This window comes from Danio rerio, chromosome 1, assembly GCF_049306965.1.
Source record: "Danio rerio strain Tuebingen ecotype United States chromosome 1, GRCz12tu, whole genome shotgun sequence".
In the NCBI taxonomy this organism is placed as follows: domain Eukaryota; kingdom Metazoa; phylum Chordata; class Actinopteri; order Cypriniformes; family Danionidae; genus Danio; species Danio rerio.
The window spans coordinates 41,508,381-41,533,197 of NC_133176.1; the positions used below are offsets into that span (position 1 = coordinate 41,508,381).

Below are 24,817 nucleotides of genomic sequence, written 5' to 3' on the forward strand. Positions count from 1 at the left end.
TTTAACCAAGACGTTTTATCGATGTGAGTGTTATGGACATTCCGTAATACTGTACGGTGTCTCTTTTGGTAATTACACCTGCTTAACTTCTCCAAATCTAACCTCTCTCTTTCGTTCCTTTTGTGATCCTCGAACAGTTCTGGACTACTGTATAATTTTTCAGTAAACATTCTCAACCTTGCCTTTGCTAAAGCTTTTCTTTTTGCACTTACTAACTGTGTACAATAAACTAATCCTAAAGAAAATTATAAAACTTTAGTACATTTTAAATAACATTAAATATAAGTTGTTTAAAAGTAGGATCTTGGCTCACAAAATTACTAGCCTGACATCCTGGAGTTATTATCTTTTCCAGTCAGGCTACCAAAAATTAACCCACCCTGCCCTCTAAACTATCTAAATGGGAGGTAAAATATAACCTATTTCAATGCTTTTATTCTCTCACTAATTGGGTAATTATGCTGGATGTAATTTCCATTCAAGAATACATTATCAATATTTGCTTGAATTAGTGTTTGCTTTTGGTGTTGTCAACTGGTACTTCAGTATCAACAAATAAATAAAACAATATAGTTAGGCCGATCGGTTTTCCACAGGATTTTTTTGTTTGTTTTTGGAAAAGACAGACAGACGGTCAAGATAATTAAATCAAATAGTTATTTTCAAAACATGGACATGACGTCTATAATAAATGCCATTATAAAATTGTAAGTAATAAAAGTATTTTTTTTTACTTGGTGAGTAAAATGAGTTGCTTCTCCCACCCCATCGTTCCCAAGTGCGTATCTGCTTCTTATCATGCATTAACTAATAATTAGCACAAACTCAGATGAAGCTGAAATACAGCTCGTTAGTCAAAAATACCAAGTACATTTATTTCATGTATTTGTGGTGGAGTTTATTCAAGCCTTTCTGAAATAATGAGTCTCACACAAATGCTGTTTGCAGTACACACACAGATATTAGCATTTATTGACTATGCAGCCGTGGTGATTTTATCGGATAAAAATTACACAGTGATTTTACTTTCTGTTTTACAACAATGCTCTGTTTTAAAAACGTTTTAAACTTATAAAGCGTATAAAAATTACTGAGTTGAACAGATATTTTAATCAGGTTTTTTTTTTTTTGAAAAAAAAAAAAAAAAAAAAAACAATCTGTTGACATGAATATACATGTTATTATAGAAATATGGCACCTGTCAATAAATTAATTGGACAGGGAAAATCGCACATCTACGTCACATTGCGGTGAGCCTCAAAATCACTGGGATTTGAGTCCTATTTCAACATCAGGAAATTTTTAAAAAGAGACTTGTCTTTATCACTCCAATTTGACAGTGGACACACTATCTACAGACAGTTCTGTCCAAACAGCTTACAAAAGTGTGTTATTTTTAATTAAATACAATTATTGTATTTTTATTTATTTTTTTTTGTAGAAAATGATGTGTCATGTAAAATATTAGAGCAATTTTTATGTTTATATTTTAATTACCACATAACACACATGCAGACATAGGTGGACATCTTGCGGTAATGAAGATTTCAGTAGAAACTGTAGTAAAATATTTTCACATTGAAAATTACACATTGTAGGCTATTTGGTAGAGAAAAATATTCTTTCTATTTGTTTTTTTAATATTACTAAATGACTAACTTTTATTTTAAAATCTTTTTGTTTTAATGGTTTTGAGAGAATAACCTGTATAAGCTGAATTGCTGTATAGTAGATGACAAGAAATAAATGCATGTGTTTACTCAGTATAAATCTCAACTGGAAAAAACGCGAATTGACAACTGCATTTACCTGCTTATCAAGTAACAAGGCAGAGTAAACGACAACGCCTAAGTTATTAACTGATGGTTTTATATGGGTTGCTAAGCTGCTCGACACTTGATTTAAGCTGCAAGAGATGGCTAATTGTGCAAACATTATTGCCTCAGTCTTACACCAGTTTTAAACCGGTAAAGCACACAGAACTCATTTATTTGAATATCATTTTGCTTGATAGGAACATGTATTTAAGTATCATCTGCATAAAAAATATACTTTTGTTTTCTAAACATTTACCCCAAAGGAGGCATATGTAAAGAAAACAATATGGGGGCAATTATAGATCCTTGGGAAACTCTGCTAGTCAGACATGCTTTTACAGAATAAACATCCATTTATATAAACTGAAATTGTTCTATTGCTTAAATAAGATTTGAGCCAGTTCAGTGCATGACTTTTAATACCCACACAGTATTCAAGATGAGAAATAATCAAAAGGCCAAATCCAAAAGCAGACGTATTACAGAGTTCCCAGAATCAACAGATAATAAAATGTCACTTGTCATCTTAAGAGAGCAGATTACTGTGCTGTGATGTTTCCTAATACTGGATTTAAAAACAATTGAAGACTATTTTATCTCTAAAATGTTATAATTGAACAAATTATACCTTCTCAAGGGTTTTAGAGATTAAACATATTTAAAATATGGATTAAAATCTATCACTATTTTTTAAAAATATTTTTCAGGTTAAACACTAGTATTCTTTTAAATATTCTGGAACAAATCCAGAATCGAGAATTTAGAGACTGGAGGTTATTGGAAAGATATGAGGCCCAATGACATCAAAAACCTGAATAACGCAATAGAATAATATCAGTTATAGATAAGGTTGGTTCTAACTTTGTAAACAATTTATGATTTCAATCTATCAAAATATGAAAGACAAATACGTAATCTAATACCCTGTATTTTGTTTTTAAAGTATTTTAAAATGCATTCACAAGAAGTACTCTTTCAGATCAATAGGAGGAGAGCAGAGTTAATTTTGAAGACAGGATCCTGGGTCTTTGATAATTTGTAACTATGAAATCAGAGAAATACTTGGATTTTGTCTCCTTTACAGCTCTTTGATAGTTTGTGAATGAATACAAAGTTCTATCGTGACTCTGTTGGGACACAGGCTGAAAAAGTCCTTACTACCGTATCTGCATTTAGCTGTGGTAAATGTGGCCAATTGGTTGCTGTTACTTCAGCAGGCAATGAGCTTCCTCTCCTTAACATTGAAATACCTCAGGCTGTCTCCGAAATCACCATTATTCAGTAAGTCCTACATTTAAATTTGAATTTACTTCTCCACTAATAAAAGTATGCTGCAGTACGTACTAGTATGCTATTTAGCGTACTATAGTAAAGGAAGTGTGCAATTTCAGACACAATATCAGTATTGTTTGTTAGCAGTATACAGCATATTTTCTGAGACCCTCCTCCACCCCATGTCCACCTGTGTATAGACATGCTATGGGGATATACATCTATGGTATGTTTACAGCAGCAGTGTTTTTTTATTCTCAGACATAAAACCGATGAATATACTGGCAGTACGTGCTCCCTGTATCAATAATCAAAGCAATAGCAGCAGCGCATATCCATTACTATCCATTAACATCTTGGAGAGTTTAATGACAGGAAGTACATAATATCTCTAGCGACTCGTGCAACTTTTTTTTTTTTTTTTTTTCCATTTATGTTCTACCTGACGACAGACTCATCTACTCATGTATTTAACCTTTCATCAGGAGTGAACGAAAGACTTAAAGAAATTGACTGTGCAATAGAGTGTAATATTTAAATGCAAAAAAAAATAAATAAATAAAACTGTTTAGAGTATATATATATATTTGCCAATGTCCTGGTATGTTAAAAAGAGCATTAACAATTGTTATACCAATATGGTGTGCATTTTAATTGTGTTATAGAGACTAGTGTATACAGAAAGTGTTGCTTACCATTTTACTAGTTACATGATGAAAATGTTTACAATAATTCAATAAAAAACTGATTGTAGAGAATAGAAAGCATGCAGATTCTTCAAGAGTTCCTCCGATGTTCCTCCATTATTCACACAGACATTCATATCGTTATCATGCAGTCATATCAATGTCATGTTTCTTGGCGTTTTTTTAAACATCACAGAGATTCCTATGTAAGATTACAGTGATATCTCCACATGTGACATACTTGCACATTCCGTCAGATTTAAAGGGATAGTTCAAACAGAAATGACAAACTTGCTCATTTATTCAGCCTCATGTAGTTTTAAAACCTTTGAGTTTCTCTTTTCTGTTGAACATAAAAAAGATGATGTTGGAAACTTTTAGCCATCAACATCTATTGTAAGAAAAAGAATACCATGGAAGTCAATGCCTAGCAGTTTTCCAACACTACAAAATATACTTTTCATCAGGAGAAAACCAGAATGGGGTTGAAACAAATGAGGGTGAGTAAATGATGACTATATGATTGCTAGTAACGCCCATGTCATCTAGAACGTTCTGTACTAGTTTTATTTACATGTTTGTTTAGTGCATGGGGTGTCAAAGCCCCTCCTTTAACATACCTACAACCCTGAAAGACTTAATAAACTTGATCAGGTGTGTTCAATTAGCATCAAAGCTAAACTGTGCAAAACTGTCGCTGCGTCCGAAGTCACATACTTCCATGCTATATAGTACACTAAAATCAGTATGCGAGCTAAGTAGTATGTAAGAATTCATAAAATTCGAAAATCAGTATGTGAGAAGTACCCAGATGGCTTACTAATTCCGGCGAGATTCTGGAGTGCGCATCCCATGCACGCTGCGCTATCCCATGATGCCCCGCGAAATAATTCATAAATAGGAGTGAAGCAACGCAACTGACACAGGTAGGTCACGTGACCATGACAAAATGGAGGATGTAGTATGTCTGAATTCCATTCATACGTTTCACATTCATACTGTATAGAACATACTTTTCTATCGACTTAGTAGTATGTTTAAATTCAAATGCAGTACCTACTGAGTAGTAGGCGGTTTCGGACGCAGCCACAGCCACTCCTGGAGTTATGTTTGACTGACCACATGACCACTTTATGCTTTTTTTTATGGTCGACTAGCTATCTGATTTGTAGTTTCCATTTACAATTATCTACAAATGCGTCTCTGTTAAACTGATATGATTCCGATCCTTAAATCCTGCACTACATGCAAATTTAATTAGGTTATATTGATGAAAGCATCAGGTACGCATTTTAATTTAATACATATTATTTTAAAAGTATATGGTATTATTATTATTATTATTATTATTATTAAGTAGAATTAACTATATTAATAGAAACATAAGCTATATATCTTATTTGCTTTTTATATGCAGGCTGTAAGCATCATTACAAGTATACCAGACAAACTTCATGATAACTTTCATTACAGACCAAATTAAACATCTGGTACTGACACAAAGATGTGTCAGTCATTCAAAACCGTAAAGTTGAAATTAATTTAGGTGTAACATACTCTCCCATAAACAAAACAATGTGCCTTTGTAAATAAAAGTCTATGTTTTTATTATTTCTCTTTTCACAGAGATAGGCTACAGGTGCATGCTATGTCTCTGTTGTTAAAGTTGCCACCTTATATTCATTTGACCATTCGATGTCAACATTTCAAAAAATTTCAATAAAACAAAATCTGTGGCTTTTCGTAACTATGCATTTGCGCTTGTATATCTGATGGTCATATAGTCCAGAACATGTGCGCTCTTATGTTTATTTTATTCATTCTTTTTTTTTTTTTTTTTTTTTTTTCTGAGAAGTAAAATTTACACATGTGGTTTCAACAACCAGATGCATTTAGTCCTGTTAAGTTTTATCTGGAATGCATCCCAGACCACATCCTGAAGTGGTCTGAGGGATCGGATTTACAGTTGAAGTCAGAATTGTTAGCCCCCTTTCATGTTTTCCCCCTTTTCTTTTTAACGGAGAGAAGATTTTTTTCTACACATTTCTAAACATAATAGTTTTAATAGCTCATTTCTAATAACTGATTTCTTTCATCTTTGTCATGACAGTAAATAATATTTTTCCTGATATTTTTCAAGACCCTAGTATTTATCTTATGAGCAATTTAAAGGTTAATTAGGTTAACTAGGCAGGTTATGGTAATTAGGCAAATCGTTGTATAACAGTGCTTTGTTCTGTAGACTATTAAAAAATAGCTTGAAGGGGCTAATAATTTTGACTTTACAATGGCTTTTGAAGAAATGAAAAATGACTTTCTCCAGACGAAAAAAAAATTTATCGGAAGTGCAGTGAAAATGTCTTGCTCATTTGGAAAATATTTAAAAAAAGAAAAAAAAAATCAAAGGAGGGCTAATTCAACTGTATATCCATCTCGAATGCAATTCCATTTCACGATTGCATATCTGTCTGAACAGAAACAAATGCATGAAGTGACCAGGTGTAAACAGCTCCTTAGTGACTTTGCAAATGAAGCATTTAACACAGAAAAGTCATGTTTTGAGTTATCAACATATTGTTGTGATGTCTTTTATACACTCTTAGAAATGCAAGCTTTCACAGAGGTGGTACCTTTTTAAAAGGTACACATTTGTACTTAAAGGGTCTATATAGGTACCTCAAAAGTATATATTAGTACCAAACTATTTTAAGAGGAACACTTGTACTTTTGAGGTACTAATATGTACCCTTGAGATATTAATATGGACCTTTTAGGTACAAATTTGGACCTTTTGAAAAGGTACCACCCCGTGACAGCTCACGTATCTTTATTTCTGAGAATCTATAACATTGTGTACGTTACCAAACCATTTGAAACTTACTGTATGTTTTTGCTTTGGCTGCATTAAAGTCAGTTCATGATTTTTTTTTCTTATTTTACATTAAAATAGTTTTAAAAAACGAAATATTGCTGGAAATAGAAGATAGTATAAACTACTTTTATTAAGAAGGCAGGAGTTTTCCATTTCTGGTAGTGCAGTAAGGCAGTTGTGCAGATTCTCGGACTTTACATCTTCATGGTTGTAAACACAGCTGCCAGGTGACACTTGTTTCTGGATTTGCATTCCAGAACAAGTTTTATAATGCAGACGGGGAAAAGGTGGGTAAAAAGAAGAACATATATCTGAGACTGCAAAGTAGATTTCTTTTTGAGTGGTAATACTGATAGGTAAAAGAAGGATTTTAATATAGCTATATAATATAGCCCTATCTCCCACACCATTACATTTTGTCTTGTTTAATTTATTATATTAATTTTCTGAGCAAATAAAAAAAAAAAACTCTGTGTGGCTTTAGTTACTATGCACTTGCATTTGAATAAATAATTAGGTAGCATTTACTCATATATATGCATGTTTCTAATCTGTATTTATATTAAAAAAAAGATCTTTATGTAATTACATGTAATTATTTTCTGTAATTACATATATAAGTACTCTACTGACTCGACCCTTACACCTTAATTCACACATACCACCTCAATAGAACCATAAGTAGTGTACAGCACAAGCTGAACAAAATAAATTGGACTTATTTGTATATGTAAATAACGTGTAGTTACAATAGACCACTTAATCTAAAGTGGGACCCACGACTCAAATATTTTTATCTAGATTTACAAAAAACACCCATGAAAATGCAATTTAGTGTAACAATGTTTATATATTTGTTTATTTCCACTAGGTTTTATCCATCTGTCAGCAAATTGTTTTATTTTAATATAATTTCTAACATAATAAAACTTAATAATTGTGACTATTATGTTTGTATATATTTTAAGTACAGGTCAAAATTAGATGTTATATTTTTATATATATTATAGTGGAACATTTTTACCCATGTTTGCTATTTTACCTTTAAAAAATAATACAAAATTAGAAACATTGCAGTAAAAACATTTTCAAAATTCTATAATGGTATATAAAATCTCTTTATGATCAAGAATGTTTGTATGTGTAAAAAAAACAAAAAAAAAACAAAATATATATATATATATATATATATATATATATATATATATATATATATATATATATATGTTATATGTGAATGCATGATGAAAACAGTAACTTAATGATAATAAATATGATTTTATTGTCACAAGGAATTGCTCACAATTAAGGCAATTATGTACAAAATGTTCAAGGGCTTTGCAAAAAAGAAAACCAGTTAGAAAGAGGCCTAAGATACCACTATGCAATCCTTTTTAATTGAGTGAAGTCATAAACTGGAAGCTACTGTAGTGAAGGGGATCGAAATTGTCCAAAGATAAGAATGGGTGTTGTTCAATAGTTTTATAACAACTCTGATTAAAGCTTTAAACCGATTCAAATGTAGACCACTGCATACCTTCTCTTTTTTTTTTTTTTTTTTTGTAACTGGGTATACAGCAAGGTTTGGTTTGTTCAACCAGTTGTTTGAGGCACTTCAATAAACGAAGAGAAGAGAAAAAAGATGAACAGCTCCAGTTTGAAGGTATGAATCAAGCTGACAGAGGCTCATAGGTGTGGAAGTGAATGCCTTTAGAACAGGTGATTTTCATCACAGCTCCATTGAGGCTTTCATCTGTTATGAGTCTCAGCATTCCTTCTGCAATCAGCGATGGCCTGTAGATACACACAGACAAAAGCAGATGTCAATTTTCTGTACAATTTAATCAGTGCCTCCAAGATTTTGTCTAATTGTCAAATAAAGCAAAATTTTACAAGATGTGTGTGTGTTTTCACAACAAAACACAATGATCAATGCATATAATGCTATACTCTTTGAGAAAATTCACAAAATAAGTCCTTTTCGGCCTCTGATATCAAAACAACGCTCCTGTAAAATCCTGGAGGGGCAGATTAAATAATTTGTTTACATTTAAATGAATGTTCATTAAGTATTTGTTCAAACAAATATTTATTTTTGCTCTAATGGTTGATTCCGAACCTTTCTATTTGCTGTTTTTGTTTACTGCTAATACTGTACAAAAGAAGATATTTTGAAGCATGTGGTGTATCATGGATTTTTTTTTCATTGACTTATACTGAGTATGTCAATGGCTAGCGATTTCCAATGTTCTTTATAATATCTTCAGTTTTGTTCAAGAGAAAAAGAAACTCCCAAAGGACTGAAATCTGATGCTTCAAAGGTCAAAGTGCATGATGAACAGGTTTAATTTAGTACATTATTGATGTCTTAACATTGGAAATTCTTGATGTGCAAGAATAAATCTCATTTGGCTCTTGCAGAAGCTGCAATAAGCCATGTGGCAGCAAGAATGAAGACATGGCTCTTGTATGTGAAGCAAGAATAACTGAACTTCTCTGTCCAAATACTAGTGCTGTAAACATTTTTCACTAAAGGAATAAATTTGTGTATATAGATACAATAAAAATCTAAACTAAAGCCAAGGATGATTTTTTTTTTCTCTTTAAATACTAATTTCTGACCACGATAGTATGACAAATTTTATATCAAAATCATTATATATGCACATAGAAATAATTGCTGAATTTTAATTTGTTTAGGTGAAATTTATTAAATAAATAAAACTAAACCCAGTCAGAACTGTATAATTAAATTATATTTGTGTTTTTTTGTGGCCAAGTGGAAAATATTTATTTTCACAAAATAGACAGGTTGCATAAAAAAGGGTTGATTTTTGGCTTATAATTAAATGTTACTATTTTATTATTTTCGCTGAAAGAAATAACACTGGCTTATCCGGGTCCTGGCTCATCTTGACCATTTTTGAGTTATTCATGTATGTATTTATGTGCTTATGTCACACACTGTTCTTGACTGGCACCATCTTGTACATCTGTTTTGGAAGAATAAAGCCTCTGATTTGCATTGGGTTAGTGATAAACCTGTTATGCTTTAATCTGTAAGAACCAGTGTTTTACAAAGAACCAGTATTCACAAATACTCAAATTGATTTGGGTACTTTTTTTTTCTCTGCAGTTGTACTATTAATTAGTTTAAAAAGTGAGTACTTTTTTAGTTTAGTAAAAAAAAAAAATGTGTGCTTAATTGTTACGTTTACTATGTTACTTGCCTTCATCCTGCAGTTACCACTTGTAACTTATGTTAGTTTTATCTTTAACCTTTTGGAATAATCTAGAATAATCAGTCCTGTGATTATTATCCCCTTCCATATAAATTGTGCAAAACATTAGTACGAGTGCACATTTGCACCAGACACTTTCTTACAATCATTGCGTATGCCTTTAAAAATGTGCATTTCTAAGGGCTCATTCACATCGAATGCGTCTTTGCTTCTAAAAGCTTGAGATGCTGCACTCAGGAACGTGTTTAAAAACAGCTCAACGTAGCGCAAGATCCTTTTAATGTGATATTATGAACATGATGTAATAATGACAATAATGGACCCCTTAGAAATAGGAGAACAATATGTTATAAGCACTTGAACATACTTAATATAACTCAGGATATCTGGATGTATCCACAATGAGTGATTACTTCGCTATGATAGAACATAAAATAAAACTGCCATCTTGCTACTGTAACACAACGCTTACCCCACCTCCAACCTTTTTTAAGTGGTCCAACTAACAGTGATGAGCTGCTCTGCATGTGAATGTTGAAGATCATGTGCACGGCACTTTAAAAGACGCAAGATGCGAACATAGCAGTCAAACATACCTGTTAAATGTATGTTTGCATTGAAAAACAGAAAGGTAGCACATTGTACGGAAATGGAAAAACACATTCTATGTGAATGGCCCCTAAGTGTGCTACACACAGGTGAGAGTGCTTGACAAACCACCTGTAGAAATGGTCTTCTCTCTATATTCACTATACACTTAAACTCTATCTTACAAGGACTCGATTAAGAAAACGATGTTTACATGTGAATGTACCACAAATCATGTTGCATCACTTGTTTTCTTCAACCTTAAATACTTCTTTTGCACATTATCTTGCACTGAATTGTTCTGTCTCATGTAAAAGTACTTGTATAGTCTGGTTTAGGATATGTGCATAGTTACATATAGTATATGTATAGTTAGTAGTTTTTAGAAGTAGCACATTAGATTACCGTTCTAGTATGTTAGTTAAATATATACAGTAGGTTCTGAGTAGCTCGTCCTCGTTGTTTATTTATGTAGCACAGTGGTTCTGTTACAACATTTCCTTCCACTGTATGTTCACTCATGTTGTGACGTGGCAATAAAGTTTAAGTTGACTGACCTCAAGACTCGGATGCTTTATAAATACAGCTAAATATTTACAGTGCAGAAGCATTAAAAGTGTCCAAGAAGATGCAAAGTCATTACACACAACTCCCGAGAGGTTTAGATTCATGTCACCAAACTAATCCTGTCAATGTTCTTGCCAACAAACTAAAACTTTAAATGCATCCTCTCTCATGTGCCTAGAGAGACATAACCCCAAAACATCTATTTAAGAAAGTGTGAAAAATCAAATACTACAACCTTTATACAGTATGCACTGCCAGCACTATAACAATAGTACTACTTATTCAAAATTCAAAAGAATAAAAAAGTGGCATCTATATAAAACTGTAGACTATTTGTTGAGGTGAAGGAGTTTGATTTAAAGCACACATCAAAAATCCTCAAAAGCACAACATTCCTTTTGCACCACCCACTGATTAAGGGCGGATTAAATCTTCATGTCTAGATTTTCCTGTAATGGTAGGTTTCAAAGCATTGATGTCTTTTCAGCAGTTGAAAGTCTGGACTAGAAACATATTTGCATTATCTACAGTATCTTTTGCTGTCTGCCCAAACAAACAGTTTATTCATGTGACTTAAAATAACAAAGCAAAGCCAAACAGAAGGCAATCCCTCACAGAAGAAAGCGGTATTTAAGGTAGTAAACTCTGCTTACTTAAGAACACCATACTTGTCCATCCTTTGTTTGAAATCATCTTTGTACTTGACAAACTTGCCCATTGTTTCCTCGTGCTCCACGGTCTGAAGGAGTTGTGTGTCCACAAAGGCCGGGCACAGTGCGTTGATCCTCACTCCGTAATTGCCCTGTTCAGATGCGTCCTGCCGACAACAAAACGTGTCCAAACACGGTCAGCCTAAATTACACACACAGCGCAAAGAATGTGTCAACATACAGGGGTAGGAGATCCTATCTGTGAGCACAAACACAACTACTCTCTCTTTGGGGGGGAATGCTGGGCTGTAAAATGCGCACTGGGTCGGCAGGTTTGCATGTCAGGTGTAGGAATGTGCCATATTTTAGGGAAAGGGATTTGCATGTAGAGAGGATTGATGTACTCACTGCCATGGCTCGTGAAAACCCGATCACTCCATACTTCGTCGCTGTGTACACTGGCTGGTGAGGAGAATGGAGAAAAGCTGGGGAGAAACAAATAAAAAATTACTTTATATTTTACTCATACAAACATTTTATGTTAAGTAACCTGTATGACTTAAGCAGATTTATTAGAAACCTTTCTGTAACTGTGCTGTAGCTTGTTGTGTAAAAAGCAGGCCCAAATGTAAGTGATTTCAGAAGAAAGCTTCCTCTCTACACTACCTGACAAGTTTTGTTGTCTATCCAAGTTTTATGAACAGCAAATAATAACTTGACTTCTAGTTGATCATTTGGAACCAGAAGTGGCTTATTTGAAAGACAAAGGCCTCTAGATTATGCTTATTATACCAAAATAAAATATGATCAGGCCTTGATTTTTAATGATTTAATTAGGACACTAAGGTTTGACTTTGCTTAGACAAAAGTCTTGACTCTGAACAGGAATTATGTACAGTATAGAACATAAAGACACACTTCTGTGGAAAAATAATTAATATTGTGTTTGACTCCCATGAGCTTGGACGACTGCATCCATGCATCTCTGCATTGACTTAAATAACTTATTAATAAAGTCATCTGGAACGGCAAAGAAAGTGTTCTTGCAGGACTCTTGAGTTCATCAGGATTCTTTGGATTCATCTTAAATGCCGCCTCCATCCTACCCCAGACATGCTCAATATTGTTCATAACTGGTGACTGGGCTGGCCAATCCTGGAGCACCTTGACCTTTGCTTTCAGGAACTTTGTTGTAGAGGCTGAAGTATGAGGAGCGCTATCCTGCTGAAGAATTTGCCCTCTCCTGTGGTTTGTAATGTAATGGGCAGCACAACTATCCTGATACCTCAGGCTGTTGATGTTGACAGCCACTCTGGAGATCTCTCACACACCCCCACACTGTAATCCCCAAACCATGACTTTTCTTTCACCATGTGAGAATCTTCAGTCCATGTGGGTCCCAATAGGTCTTTTGTGAGGATTTGAAAGCAGTTCGACAGATGATTCATCAAAAAAAAAAATCTACTGCCACTTTTCCAAATGATCAACTAGAAGTCAAGTTATTATTTGTTGCTCTTACAACTGGGATCAATGACAAGGCTTTTATCAGGTAGTGTAGAAAACATTTGACTGCAGACTAATCATACAGTGAATTGAAATTTTATACAAAAAAGACAACTAATTTAATTTAATAGAGTTGGAAGTAATGCCATGTGTAGTTTACTAAATAAAACAAAATCCAACCAATAGCCTTTTTTCTCCACAAAAGAAGATTTTTGACCACACAGTACCAATTTTTAAACTTCAGAAGCGATAAGACATCAATATTTGGTAGATTAACCTTGGTTTTTCAATCACAACAACTGGGAAAATTGGATATTCTGACTAAATGTCATATTTCAATTTTATTTATTTTTTTGACAACTGCGGTGAGCCCTAAACTAAGAGATTTATTTATTTTAAATGTGCACTATTTTGTCATTTTTGCAACAGCTCATTAACTGTAAACCTTTTTTTTCTTTCACTTTTTCTTTCGTTTGTTTTCCCACAGAAAAAAAAAAGAAAATGTTTTGAACATGAAGGGGAGTAAAAGATGTATACATGAGTTATTTCTATTTATTGAAAGTTCATGCACTGTAAAAATTAGTTGCTGTCTTATTTTTAGTAATTATGCACATAATCATTTACCAACTGACTTAATGTAAAGTCAACTAATTGCTTTAAAAGCAGCAGGTTCACCCACTCTTTAATGTAATTATTAGTTAACTAATCACTTTTTAAGGTGTGAGAACATTATCATTCCAGCTTGTCTAAATGAGATGTTTTGTAACTGGGCTGTGATATTACAATCTGTTATTTGTACAAGTGCAAGGTTTTCATCTCATTGAGACTTCAACAAAACATAGCCTGTGAATGATTTCCAATACCTTCGTCATGGAAAATCCCTGGATCTTCCAAGGCTGAAGATTTCTCCTTCAATTCAAGCATGAAAATCTAGTGGCTTTTCAGTCTGTTTGAACCAATGGATCAAATAGACTGAAAGCACAGTGCGTCTTTAGAAAAAGAACAATTTCCTCAGTTTATATTTGAAACTTTATAGGGCAGTTTGATGCTTTACAGACTTAAACATCCACCTTTCTGTAGCAAAATCACCTGTTTTTTTTTTCTTTCTTTCTCTATTATCTTGTTAAATTGCATGTTATGAATAAATGCAGTTCATGAATATAGAGAGTTACTGGAGAATTCCAATAGATTTTCAGACTCTGTTGGAGCAAATGGAGCATTCAGACGCTGTTATAATAAACAACATTTACAAGCTGCATTAAACCAAGGAAGCCAAAGACGCCGGGGGCAAATAGCTGAGACAGTATTTAAATTAAACAGTCCTTGTGTGTTCTGGATGAACACATCTAAACACAACATTTAATGTACATCCAGTCATTAACCCACTTTTACACAAAGAGAACCTCTGTTTCCCATTTTACTACATTAATATCTTGAAGACGTTCGTCAAGCCTGCTTGTCTGTAAACATGCTAATTAAGGGGTAAGATCCTCATAAAGTAACGCAAACAATGAGATCATCTTACCAAGACATGTTTCCATTCAGCATAGCTGCAAAAACCCACCATATACTTATTTCAGTTCTATCCTTAAATGCTTTTAAAGGTTTGAGGGCCGAAAAAAGTGTCTCTCTGTATGGAGTGAAATGCCTATTGTTAAACTGTTGTGTGCTTTCAGGCACAATCCCAATTCTACCTTTTCGCCCTTCCCCTTTTCAAGTGATGGGGTAGGGTTGTCCCAATACTCTTTAGCTTAAAGGCATAGAGCTAAGGGGTAGGGGTAGATATCCCTCGAAACAAAGATTTTTCAGGACTACACTTGAAACCAAGAAGTAAGTAAATTTCCCAGAATTACACCATCTACAACGGCAAGATGGCTGCACACGGAAGTCAAAAGTTTTTTTGTCATTACTAATTATTTTACAGCAAAAAAAGCATATGTTTAATACAATAATAACTGCCTTTGTAAAAAAAATAAAATAAAATAAAGTTGTCATCTATAATCTATAATAACTCTTGTATAGTCCCACAATAGTAGATGGGAATGATTTTTTACAGTATAATGTTTATGTTAGTTTTGGTGCGTTTACATTGATGAATATGGCCACGGTGTAAATGCACAGGACAGTTACAAGCTTATAGCCACATTATATCGTTATAATAACATGATATTGTTGCCTTTGGTGATTTATAAGATAAATACCAAAAAATAACACAACTGGAATAACTACAGCAGTCACTGTCATCAGTCTCATATGAAGCAAGAGATCGCGATGACATATCATGATGTGTGCAGGTGTTGTAGAGCTGTCCCATTTCTTAGGGGTAAAATTTGAAGCCCTTCCCTTTCCTACTCTGTTTCAAGGGCCAAGGGGAAGGGGTAAAAAACAGAATTAGGATTAGGCCTTAATGTTACAATTAAAATTTGCTGGGTTGTTTTAACATAATTTTGGAATACTATTGACAAACCCAACCATTTGGTTAAAATGAATTCAAAAACCCAATGGTTGGGCTTATCCATACTAAACATACATACTTAACAATCCAACTTTTTTGTAGTGTACGTACAGTAAGAGAAAACTAGAAAAAATGAATTATTTTTTTTTTTTTTAGTTTAGCAAATGTTGAAAAAAAAGATTTATTCAGTAGATTTTTTTTTACTTGTATCAATTATGTTTTAAAGGCCAAAATAAAAGTATATAATTTGAATTATAATCTTCATTATACACGTTTAATGATTTAGATATGATCAGTTTAATTATGGTTCAGTTGTAATGCTGGCAAATATGAAACAATATCAGACACAACTCTGGGTGATTCATTTTTAAATTTGTGACGTATGTCAGGGTTGCCAGGTTTTTGCAACAAAACTAGCCCAACGGCTAGTCAAAAACAGGCAAAACGTACAGCCCAATATTATTAAAACTCAAAATATGTTATCACCCATTCCTACTTTTCTGTTTTTGTTTCCTCACAGCATGAATTATAAACATTTTTGTTTTTGAAAAGAACTCAATCTTTATAATTACTATATAGTGTTATGAAGAAACATTACTTTTTTAATCATCATTAATTAAACCAAATCGACAGACTTTCTTCTTAAGATCACATATATATTTTAGTTATTATTTAACAGCAGTCCTGTGGAGTTCTGTAAATCTATTCCCATATAAATGCTATCAGCTGCATACAGTCTCTCCTCAAGTGCCCCATGCACATCACAAAATTGCATATTTATCAAGCAAGTGCAGCTTTAATCATTGGTAGAAAATTTTCAACACAATCATATAAACAAAACTGATGCTATATGTAAAAACAGGAGTAGCAGGAATCAACAGACTTAGCAACCCTGCAGCAGGTAGAGGCAAGTTGCTTTTTACAGTATAAACAATTCACTGAATTGTTCATTAAATGATTGTCAAAATTTCTGAATAATTTAAAAGCTAATTAAGTATTATTATTATTATTATTATTATTGTTATTATTAGACCTTTAAACTGTTGACTTAACCACTGTGTTGGTGTGAAACAGGGTAAAAACAGACACCATTATGTCTAAAAATGTTCTAAGACAAATATTAACTGTTGTTGTTGTTGTGGCTGAATTGTTGCATGAAGTCAGTTATTTTCATTCAAGCTGCTAAGATGAGAGAAACTACACGTGTGATATTTAACTAACCCACATGATATGAATATACAGGCAACACATTTGATGGGGCATTTTTGCCACATTATCTCAAATTACACAGGCAATTGGCTGCATTCTAATAGACTCATTCCAGTAAAGGTTGGGGGTTTCTGAAAATGATGCTCACAAAAAAACTTAAAACAACAATTATGATACAGTATAAATCTTTACTATTTGATTTAGACACTTAATGTTTATAAAACTGCCATACAGTGCTGTATGCATCAAATAAAATGTCATCAAATGATTCTTGTTCTAAATATGCTTGACAGTATTTTTGATGGCTATATACACTGTTAAATTAAATTAGACATATTTAGTGGTGTATATACATACAGTATATGCATATACACAGACATACAGTATAGGTTGTTTTCAGTCATGTGGTTCTGGTGACATGCAAAATTCGGATGGAGAACAGGAAGTAAAAAAAAAACTAATTGGAAACATAGGGGAAAGGGGACATTTTTGTGTTTTGTCACATTTTAAAGGAGAAAATAGCATGATCCTTATGTTACGAAGACAGAGTTTTCTTTTGTTGTGTGTTCTTCTGAATTTTGTATAAGTGTGGTGGTGTTTGTATCTCATTTTTATCTGACACGTTAATGTATAATAAACCAGGCCTGAATATAATAATTAATAGTGCTGTCAAAAAACTTTTGCACACATGAATATATTGAATGATTGTTTATCACATTTCAGTCTTTTAAAACCAAGTTCTTGAACTTTTCCCCTGTACGAGCGAAAACTGAAAGCCTATAAAAGCTGTTTGGCATTTCTTATTTTGGCCCATTTAAACAATTATAAACAACACAAAACATTACTTTTTTAACTCCTAGTAGCGATTTCTATGTAGAAGAATCACCTCCTGCCCTCCATCTGAGTCTTGCGCATCATCAATGACGTCATGTGAAAACAACCTATATTTACAGGGTCTAAAAATAACTGCACACCTGATAATAGTCATCAGCCAATCAGAATCAAACATCAACAGCCCTGTAAAATTTATATAAATTAATAATTAAAACTAATTAAAATCACTACATGTGATTTTATATTACTGCATTGGAACTGGTAAATATGAAAAATAGGATCATTTTAGGACACAAAAAAAGGACACAAAAAAGGGCATAAAATTGCCCAGACATGAGAACATGTGGCTACTAGTGCAAGCTGAAATATTTATCAAAGAGGTCATTTGATGAGATTATAATGAGAGTGTTACAAGTTTGTTTGTGCAAAGATAAGATCCAATCTGTCCCCGCCATGTCATGGAGACACTGTGTTTTCATCATCTGCATTTTCTGGAACAGATTCAGCCTCAAATTGATAAGAGAAGGCCATAATATTTGTCGCATGCTTGAGTACTTAGCCAATCACAATGCACTGGATGGCTGTACAATCATAGCACTTTTGAGAATGGTTTCTAAAAATGTGTAGCAATCAGGGGTCAGGGGTCACTCACCACAATGGAATGAACTGCCAGTTACTCTGGCTTATGGTTTAAGTTGTGTATGCCCTTCCAGCCACCAACACGCTCTCAATCACACACGCACAAAAACTTTGCGTACGCCAGGTTTCACGCTCAGAATCGCTCACGTTTGGATTTACTAACAATGAACTGAACGTGGGAATGTGCGCAGGTTCACGGCAGCTTTCTGGCAGGCGTACGCACATTTTTTGTGCGTGTCTGTTTTATTTCCATTGGCGACTCCTAGAGGCAGTTGTGTTAAATTCTTCTCTACAAAGTGTCTGATCCTTGCAATGGCAGCTGTATGAGACAGGTTCATCTAGTAGGTATGTAAGATTTCCATACCATACAGTTGAGCAGCTAAACATTAAAGCACAATTTGCAGCGGTCGCCTGTTTTCCCAATGTAATCTGAGCGATCTACCGCACGCACATTGCTATAAAGACACTATCTGAAGATGAATTTGCATGCGTGAATCAGAAACATTTCCATTCAATAAATGTGCAAATAAAATATGATGCACAAACTTATTGATGATTCCTACTAGTCTTTCTCGTGATAAATAGTGGGCAAAATCTGATATGTAGCGGGAAAAAAAAGAAGAAAGAGTTCATCAGACGCTGGATTCGAACCGAATTTATGCTCGAACGTGTCAGTTCATGAACACATGCGTCGTATGAGCTGCGCCACTGAGACTACTAAAGATAGTGCAACATTTTATAGATATAAACCACACTATTTCTTTCTTAAATGCACTCAGTGCGATGTTCAGACCCAACTGTGTTAACCGTATCAGCTAAACTCTCCCACTCTATTTTTCTCTTTTGTTGTTAATTCCGGAGAACAAACTTGCAAATAACACAGCTTTTCTCCGGTCTACCTCCGAAAGCAGCACCTCCAATTCACAATCTGTTCAAAGTTTCTCTTTTTGCTTGATTTTGCTGTTGCTTTTTCGTTGGGTTTTGCCATTAGCATAGTCATTAGCATATTCATACGGGGGAGGAGGCAGGGAGGGGTTTTGTGCTCGTGCATGTTGCGCTCAGTTTCACGTTCATTCAGATGTACAAAAGAATATGCGTGAGATTCGGCGTACGCAGTGTTTCATACATCTGAATTTTTTTCTGCGTACGCACATTTACAGCTTTGTGCGTACGCAATATTTTAGTAAGATTTCCACGCAAGTCTTCGTACATGAGGCCCCTGGTGAATAGTTTTTGGTGCAACTATTCTGTCTACATTAACTTCAGTGTTGTCAGCATTAAAGAACAGCCAAGCATCTGTATTTTAACTTGATCTAAATGTCACTCTAATGCAAAAACAAGTGCCAAAATCACAAATATTCAATCACATTACATTAGTTCAAGAAACTTGAGAGGCACTGAGGGAATAACTCTCTGAAGACCCGGGGGTTTTGAAGTTCACTGTCAGGCACCATTCATCATACACACACACACACACACATATCTATGTATACAATACAGTACACACAGAATCAGTTAATCTATGTCTCAGCACAATGGTGCCAAAACACAGTTATCTGATGGCAGATGGATTCCCTTTCTTGTGTTATGCTGTTGATGGAAGAGGTATTTTTTGAGCTCTAAAGTTAAAAAGATGTTAAAAGATAAAAGTCTGTTTAAAAATTTAGAAAACAGTGCAGTGCATCCCAATTATACCATAATCTGGTTAGTATAAAAAGCATAAGTAGACTGTAAAAATATCCGTAAATTAGCTGTTTTTCATATTTTGTTATGTTTTGTTTTTTTAAGCTGTTGAATTGCATTATGGGACTTTGATCTTTCTTTTAACAATTTTTAACCTTGAAAAGTTTGAAAAAGGGACTAACATTTTTAATAGTTTAAAGTCAAATATTGTGATATATTGTCTGGGTTGGTGCACTGCCCTGTACTTTTTATTTTAATTTACAGACTTATTTCTCAATATATTATTTCTTTTACATTATATAGACTACTAATACGCCAATAAAAGTCACTTTGTTAAACTGTAGAGTTGAATTTTTACCATCAAAAATTGACAAAGCAAAGATCAAGGTCCCATAATGCAATTCACAACTGTAAATATACAGAAAACACAAAATATGGAACTGTTAATTAACAGAAAATAATTTACTATAAAGGGGAATTTAATGTTGAATGACAAAATAAGTAAACTTAAAATGTTCATGCACTTAATAATTGAGTTCTTTGAGGTTCAGAAATGCATTAATGAAAATGCATAAATGTGTCATTTGAGGCACAAGTAAGAAGATTACCAGTAATGTTACATTTGTCTGAGAAATCTTCAATATGACAGGAAAAGCTGTTGCCTTATAAGCTCTGAATTACTTTAAATTGGCTTTTTTCCAATGCAGTCTTCATATTGATATCTGCTGGCGTGGCTGCATTACACTTGTTGATCAAATGCACTGTCTACTCATGAAGGCACAACCAGCACATTCACTACATGATTATAATATTTTTGCGGCCTAAAAAGAAAAAAAGTTTATTTCTCTCTCTCTCTGTGCAAACTACAAAATGCCAATTTGTGTAAACGGTGACAGCTAAAATGACACATTCGGTCTATAGGCATGCACATGCACTTGATAGCCAAAACACCTTTGTGGACTACAGGACCATGTGTGTGCAGGCACATAATGTTCTTATTACTCAGCATTGTCAACTACTGGCCTGGCATGAATATTACAGTCACTTCACTGTCATTCTCAGTGATTTGAGAGAACAGGATCATTTTAATAATTTGGTTGTCTGTGGAACATTTCAAAAAAGCAAAGGGAGAAAAAAGTAAATCAAACACAAAGTAAAGTAATGACTTTGCATTTGCAAACAATTATTCAACAATTGAGCTTGCAACAGAAGTGACAGAGCAGAATACATTTATTTTATTACTATTTTATGACAACTTTTATTTTAACCTTATTTCAATTTTTTTAACATTTTAAACATTTATTTTTAAACCTTACTTTTTAAAAAGGTACACCACCGAAATATCAATTCAGTGTTTCCAGTATTCAAAAGTAAGGGTTTTACATCTGTAATATATAAATAACTCCAATGTTATAAGTATTGAATGTTTCAGAGCCTGTATAAACCAATGTATGGGTCTAACTTTTAGATATAAATACATAAAAATACTCGTAATTATGTGGTCCAAAGGCTTACTTAAATGTTTAAAATTTATTTTTTATTTTTTCTTTAAAACTGCACCTTTACTTTTGCAGGTTAAAGTGTCTACATTGCAACATACTGTGATTATCTTTATGCTTTCCTGGTATTTTGTACTCCTATTAAATGTTGAAAACTGTTTTCATGGAAATAAAGGTGTGCCTGAATGACCTTTAATGATGATCTTTCCAACTCTCTAGCATCTTAATCATCAACCGCTTGACCTATAAATGCACTCTATTTATTACATTGAGATGTAATTGCAGTTTTCATTTTACAAAAGCAAGCACAGATCCTTGGCAACACACAAAACAGAAGCAATTTAACTGGGTTAAATATATTTGCTTAGTGTGAGCAAACATTTGACTCATTCTATAGTTGCTAATAACCATTTAAAGCACAAGGCTATGCACAACCTGCTTTTTAAAAACAATATATAAGAAGCATGGTAAAGTTTTCAGCAGCTCACCTGCCATAGACGAGACGTTGATGATTGCCCCTCCTTGCTTTCCGTACTCTTTACTCATGTGTTCTAGTGCTAAATATGTCCCCTTTATAACAGATGTCTGGAAGAAAACAATTGTATAAACTTGCACAGATGTTGACTTGAACTTTAGCACACATTATTACACTGTAAATCACTCTGTGGAGCATGAATAATTTTAAAGATCCGTATGTTCACTTAGAAGTGCATTAATCCCTTCCACTTCATTCGCTATTGTGAAATCTTTTGGACTAGAAGTAGGAGGTGGAGTATTTTTGTTATGTGTGTGAATGCTGTGCCCAAAGGTACAGAGTGTGATCCTTACATTGTGTGAATCATGAGATGTGCTGAATAAAAATGAGATTAAGTTTTGCATTATCTATCAAAGTTATGTTTTCTTATTATTTATGTAATTGCATTTCAAGCATCGTGGTTTTTTGTTTTGTTTTTTTGGACTCACCAAATTGACTTCAATGGTCTTTTCCCAGTTCTTCTCATTGTTGATTCCAGCATTATTGATGACAATATCCAATCGACCAAACCTGTCTACTGTGTTTCGAAAGGCATCTAAAACAAAAAAGAAAAGCATTCAGAATAAAAGTGCCAGGAAGACCAAACTTTTTTTTTGTTCCACTTAAACCTTTTAATTGAGTAAACTCTTTTATTTATTTATTTTTTTTACTTTCTTCCACTCGGTACATTTTTGTAGGGAATAAAAAGGCTCTTCGTGGAGTCACTGATGCCAGTAAGGAAGTTTTTAATTCACAATAGTTGCAATTTAGTTTGACATCGGTATATCAAAACTACCTGGGGAATTCAGATAGATAGCTTTCTAGTATTTGAAGGCCAGCCAGCTTGTGCCCTCACCTGACCTGCAGCTGCAGCATTCCACAAAGAAACTTTTCATTAAACTCTATAGGAAGTGACTTTAGTAAACAAGTTCAGCAGGAATGCAAAATCTCCAATCCACAGACCCATATGCTCTTGTCATGGAGAAAATATTGGAGCCGCTTACAAACTAAAAGCAAAACAATTGATTGTGTTAAAACGTCAAAATCTCAGTAGCATTCCTCAGTGGTGGCCCGAGGGCCTGTGAATGTAAAACCTAATTAACTTCGCAAACAACGACACTCTGTTCAGGAATCAGATGTGCTGTGTGTGCAGGTGCACAAAAGTAGATCATTTTTCAGGTATGAGAAAGTGATACTGTATCAACCTATGCCAAATCAATTATAAATGCCACTTTTAATATTTTGTGGTGGTAATACATTTTATTAGTGCTATTTCTGTTGACTTAGATGTTACATGTGTAACACTGACAGTAATTTTTGCTCATATGCTTATAACTACAAAAAATCCCCCAAAAAGCATGGTTATTGTAATTTAAGGGATAATTCACAAACATGAACATTCTGTCATTTCCTCACCCTTTACTTGTTTCAAACCTTATTCGAATTGTTTGTTGAATGCATATGATGATATTTTGAAGGAAGCTGGAAACTTGTAACTATTGACTTTCATAGCAGCCTATATGTTTTTTGTTTTTTACTGTAGAAGTTAGTGGTTGCAGGTTCTCTGCTTTCTTCAAAGTATCTTCATTCAGAATAAAGAAAATCATGAATGAACCACAATGTACCTTTTAGTGAAAACTTAATTTGTGGAATGAAGGTTCAATAGATGTTACTGTAGATATCATCATGGAACCATGCTAAATAACCTTTACTTTTCAACGCTTTTATAAGAAAACAGCGTTTATTATTTACGTGTGTGAGAGAGAATGGTTTACAGACGAACACGTGTAGCCTACCTGCAGCTTCTTTTTTAATAGCAGTGAGAAATTTGACTGAAAGGTCGAATTCAAATCGAAAACGAAGCACAACAAAGTATAATAGCAGAAGTATGATTTTACCTCCAAGTTTTTCTCCGTCCGTCACATCACACTGGATGAAAATACAGTTATCCTCTCCAAACTGGTCATCTAAATCACTTTTACATTCCTCTCCCACAGATTGGTTCAGATCAACCAGTGCAACCTGAGTTATCAAATAGTAAGTGGATTAGGCTAATAAAGTCACGCTAAAACAAATATTGAACCAAAATATGATGGAAAAAGACCCAAAATAAGAAGTAAAGTGAACTAAAAGAGTCCTAAAAAGTTTTGCAAAGTTTAAAACCCGAATTAAATTCGTAAAAAACGAGAAAGGAATCTAACAAAGCGCCACCTTTGCTCCATTCTGAAGCAGTTCTTCCACCACGGCTCTCCCGATGCCTTGTGCGCCGCCGGTCACCAGAGCCGTTTTCCCGTGGAGACTCATGCTGTTCCCCGCCGAGAGCACCGCGCACCGCTTTATGTATACAGTCAGAAGTGGGCGTGTAGATGAGCGCTACTACAGTAAACACAGGCGGCCAAGTGTCGTTTTACAAACTATGATTTACACTCTAGAGATGATAGGTAGGCTAACTAACAATTTAGCGTGCGCTTTCGCTCTAATGCCCTCGGCAGGCGTCAAGTACAGTACAAGTACAAACACGCGTATAGAGTAAATTAATGTGAATGAAGAAGAGACAGAGCTTTATTTTATAAACTTAATATGTATATGATATAACTACCTATATAGCTCAGTGGTTGGCACTGTCACCTCACAGCAAGAAGGTCGTGGTTCGAGTCCCGGCTGGGTCATTTCTGTGTGAAGTTTGCCTGTTCTCCCCATGTTCTATCCTACGGGTGCTCCGGTTTCCCCCACAGTCCAAAGACATGTAGGTGAATTGGATAAGCTAAACTGGCCCTAGTGTGTGTG

At 34.0% G+C, this 24,817-nt stretch overlaps 1 protein-coding gene across 5 annotated transcripts; it reads right to left on the minus strand.

The window, feature by feature from the left end:
- Nucleotides 1-7,905: 7,905 nt before the first annotated feature.
- hpgd (15-hydroxyprostaglandin dehydrogenase) lies at nucleotides 7,906-24,347 on the minus strand. Of its 5 annotated transcripts, none has more exons than XR_002458421.3 (7): nucleotides 24,242-24,347; nucleotides 23,929-24,052; nucleotides 22,480-22,586; nucleotides 22,005-22,101; nucleotides 12,103-12,179; nucleotides 11,759-11,896; nucleotides 7,906-8,441 (listed from the first exon to the last, which is right to left on the minus strand). XR_002458421.3 is itself a non-coding variant. In XM_021475540.3 (7 exons), the coding sequence occupies exons 1-7, from the start codon at nucleotides 24,332-24,334 to the stop codon at nucleotides 8,431-8,433; spliced, it is 612 nt and encodes a 203-aa protein (XP_021331215.1). In that variant the 5' UTR covers nucleotides 24,335-24,347; the 3' UTR covers nucleotides 7,906-8,430. The 5 variants fall into 5 exon arrangements, 2 of the variants coding, with proteins under 2 accessions (XP_021331215.1, NP_001313470.1); XR_012402261.1 differs by having other exon boundaries at nucleotides 11,698-11,896; XM_021475540.3 differs by having other exon boundaries at nucleotides 11,759-11,861.
- Between the last annotated feature and the right edge of the window lie 470 nt (nucleotides 24,348-24,817).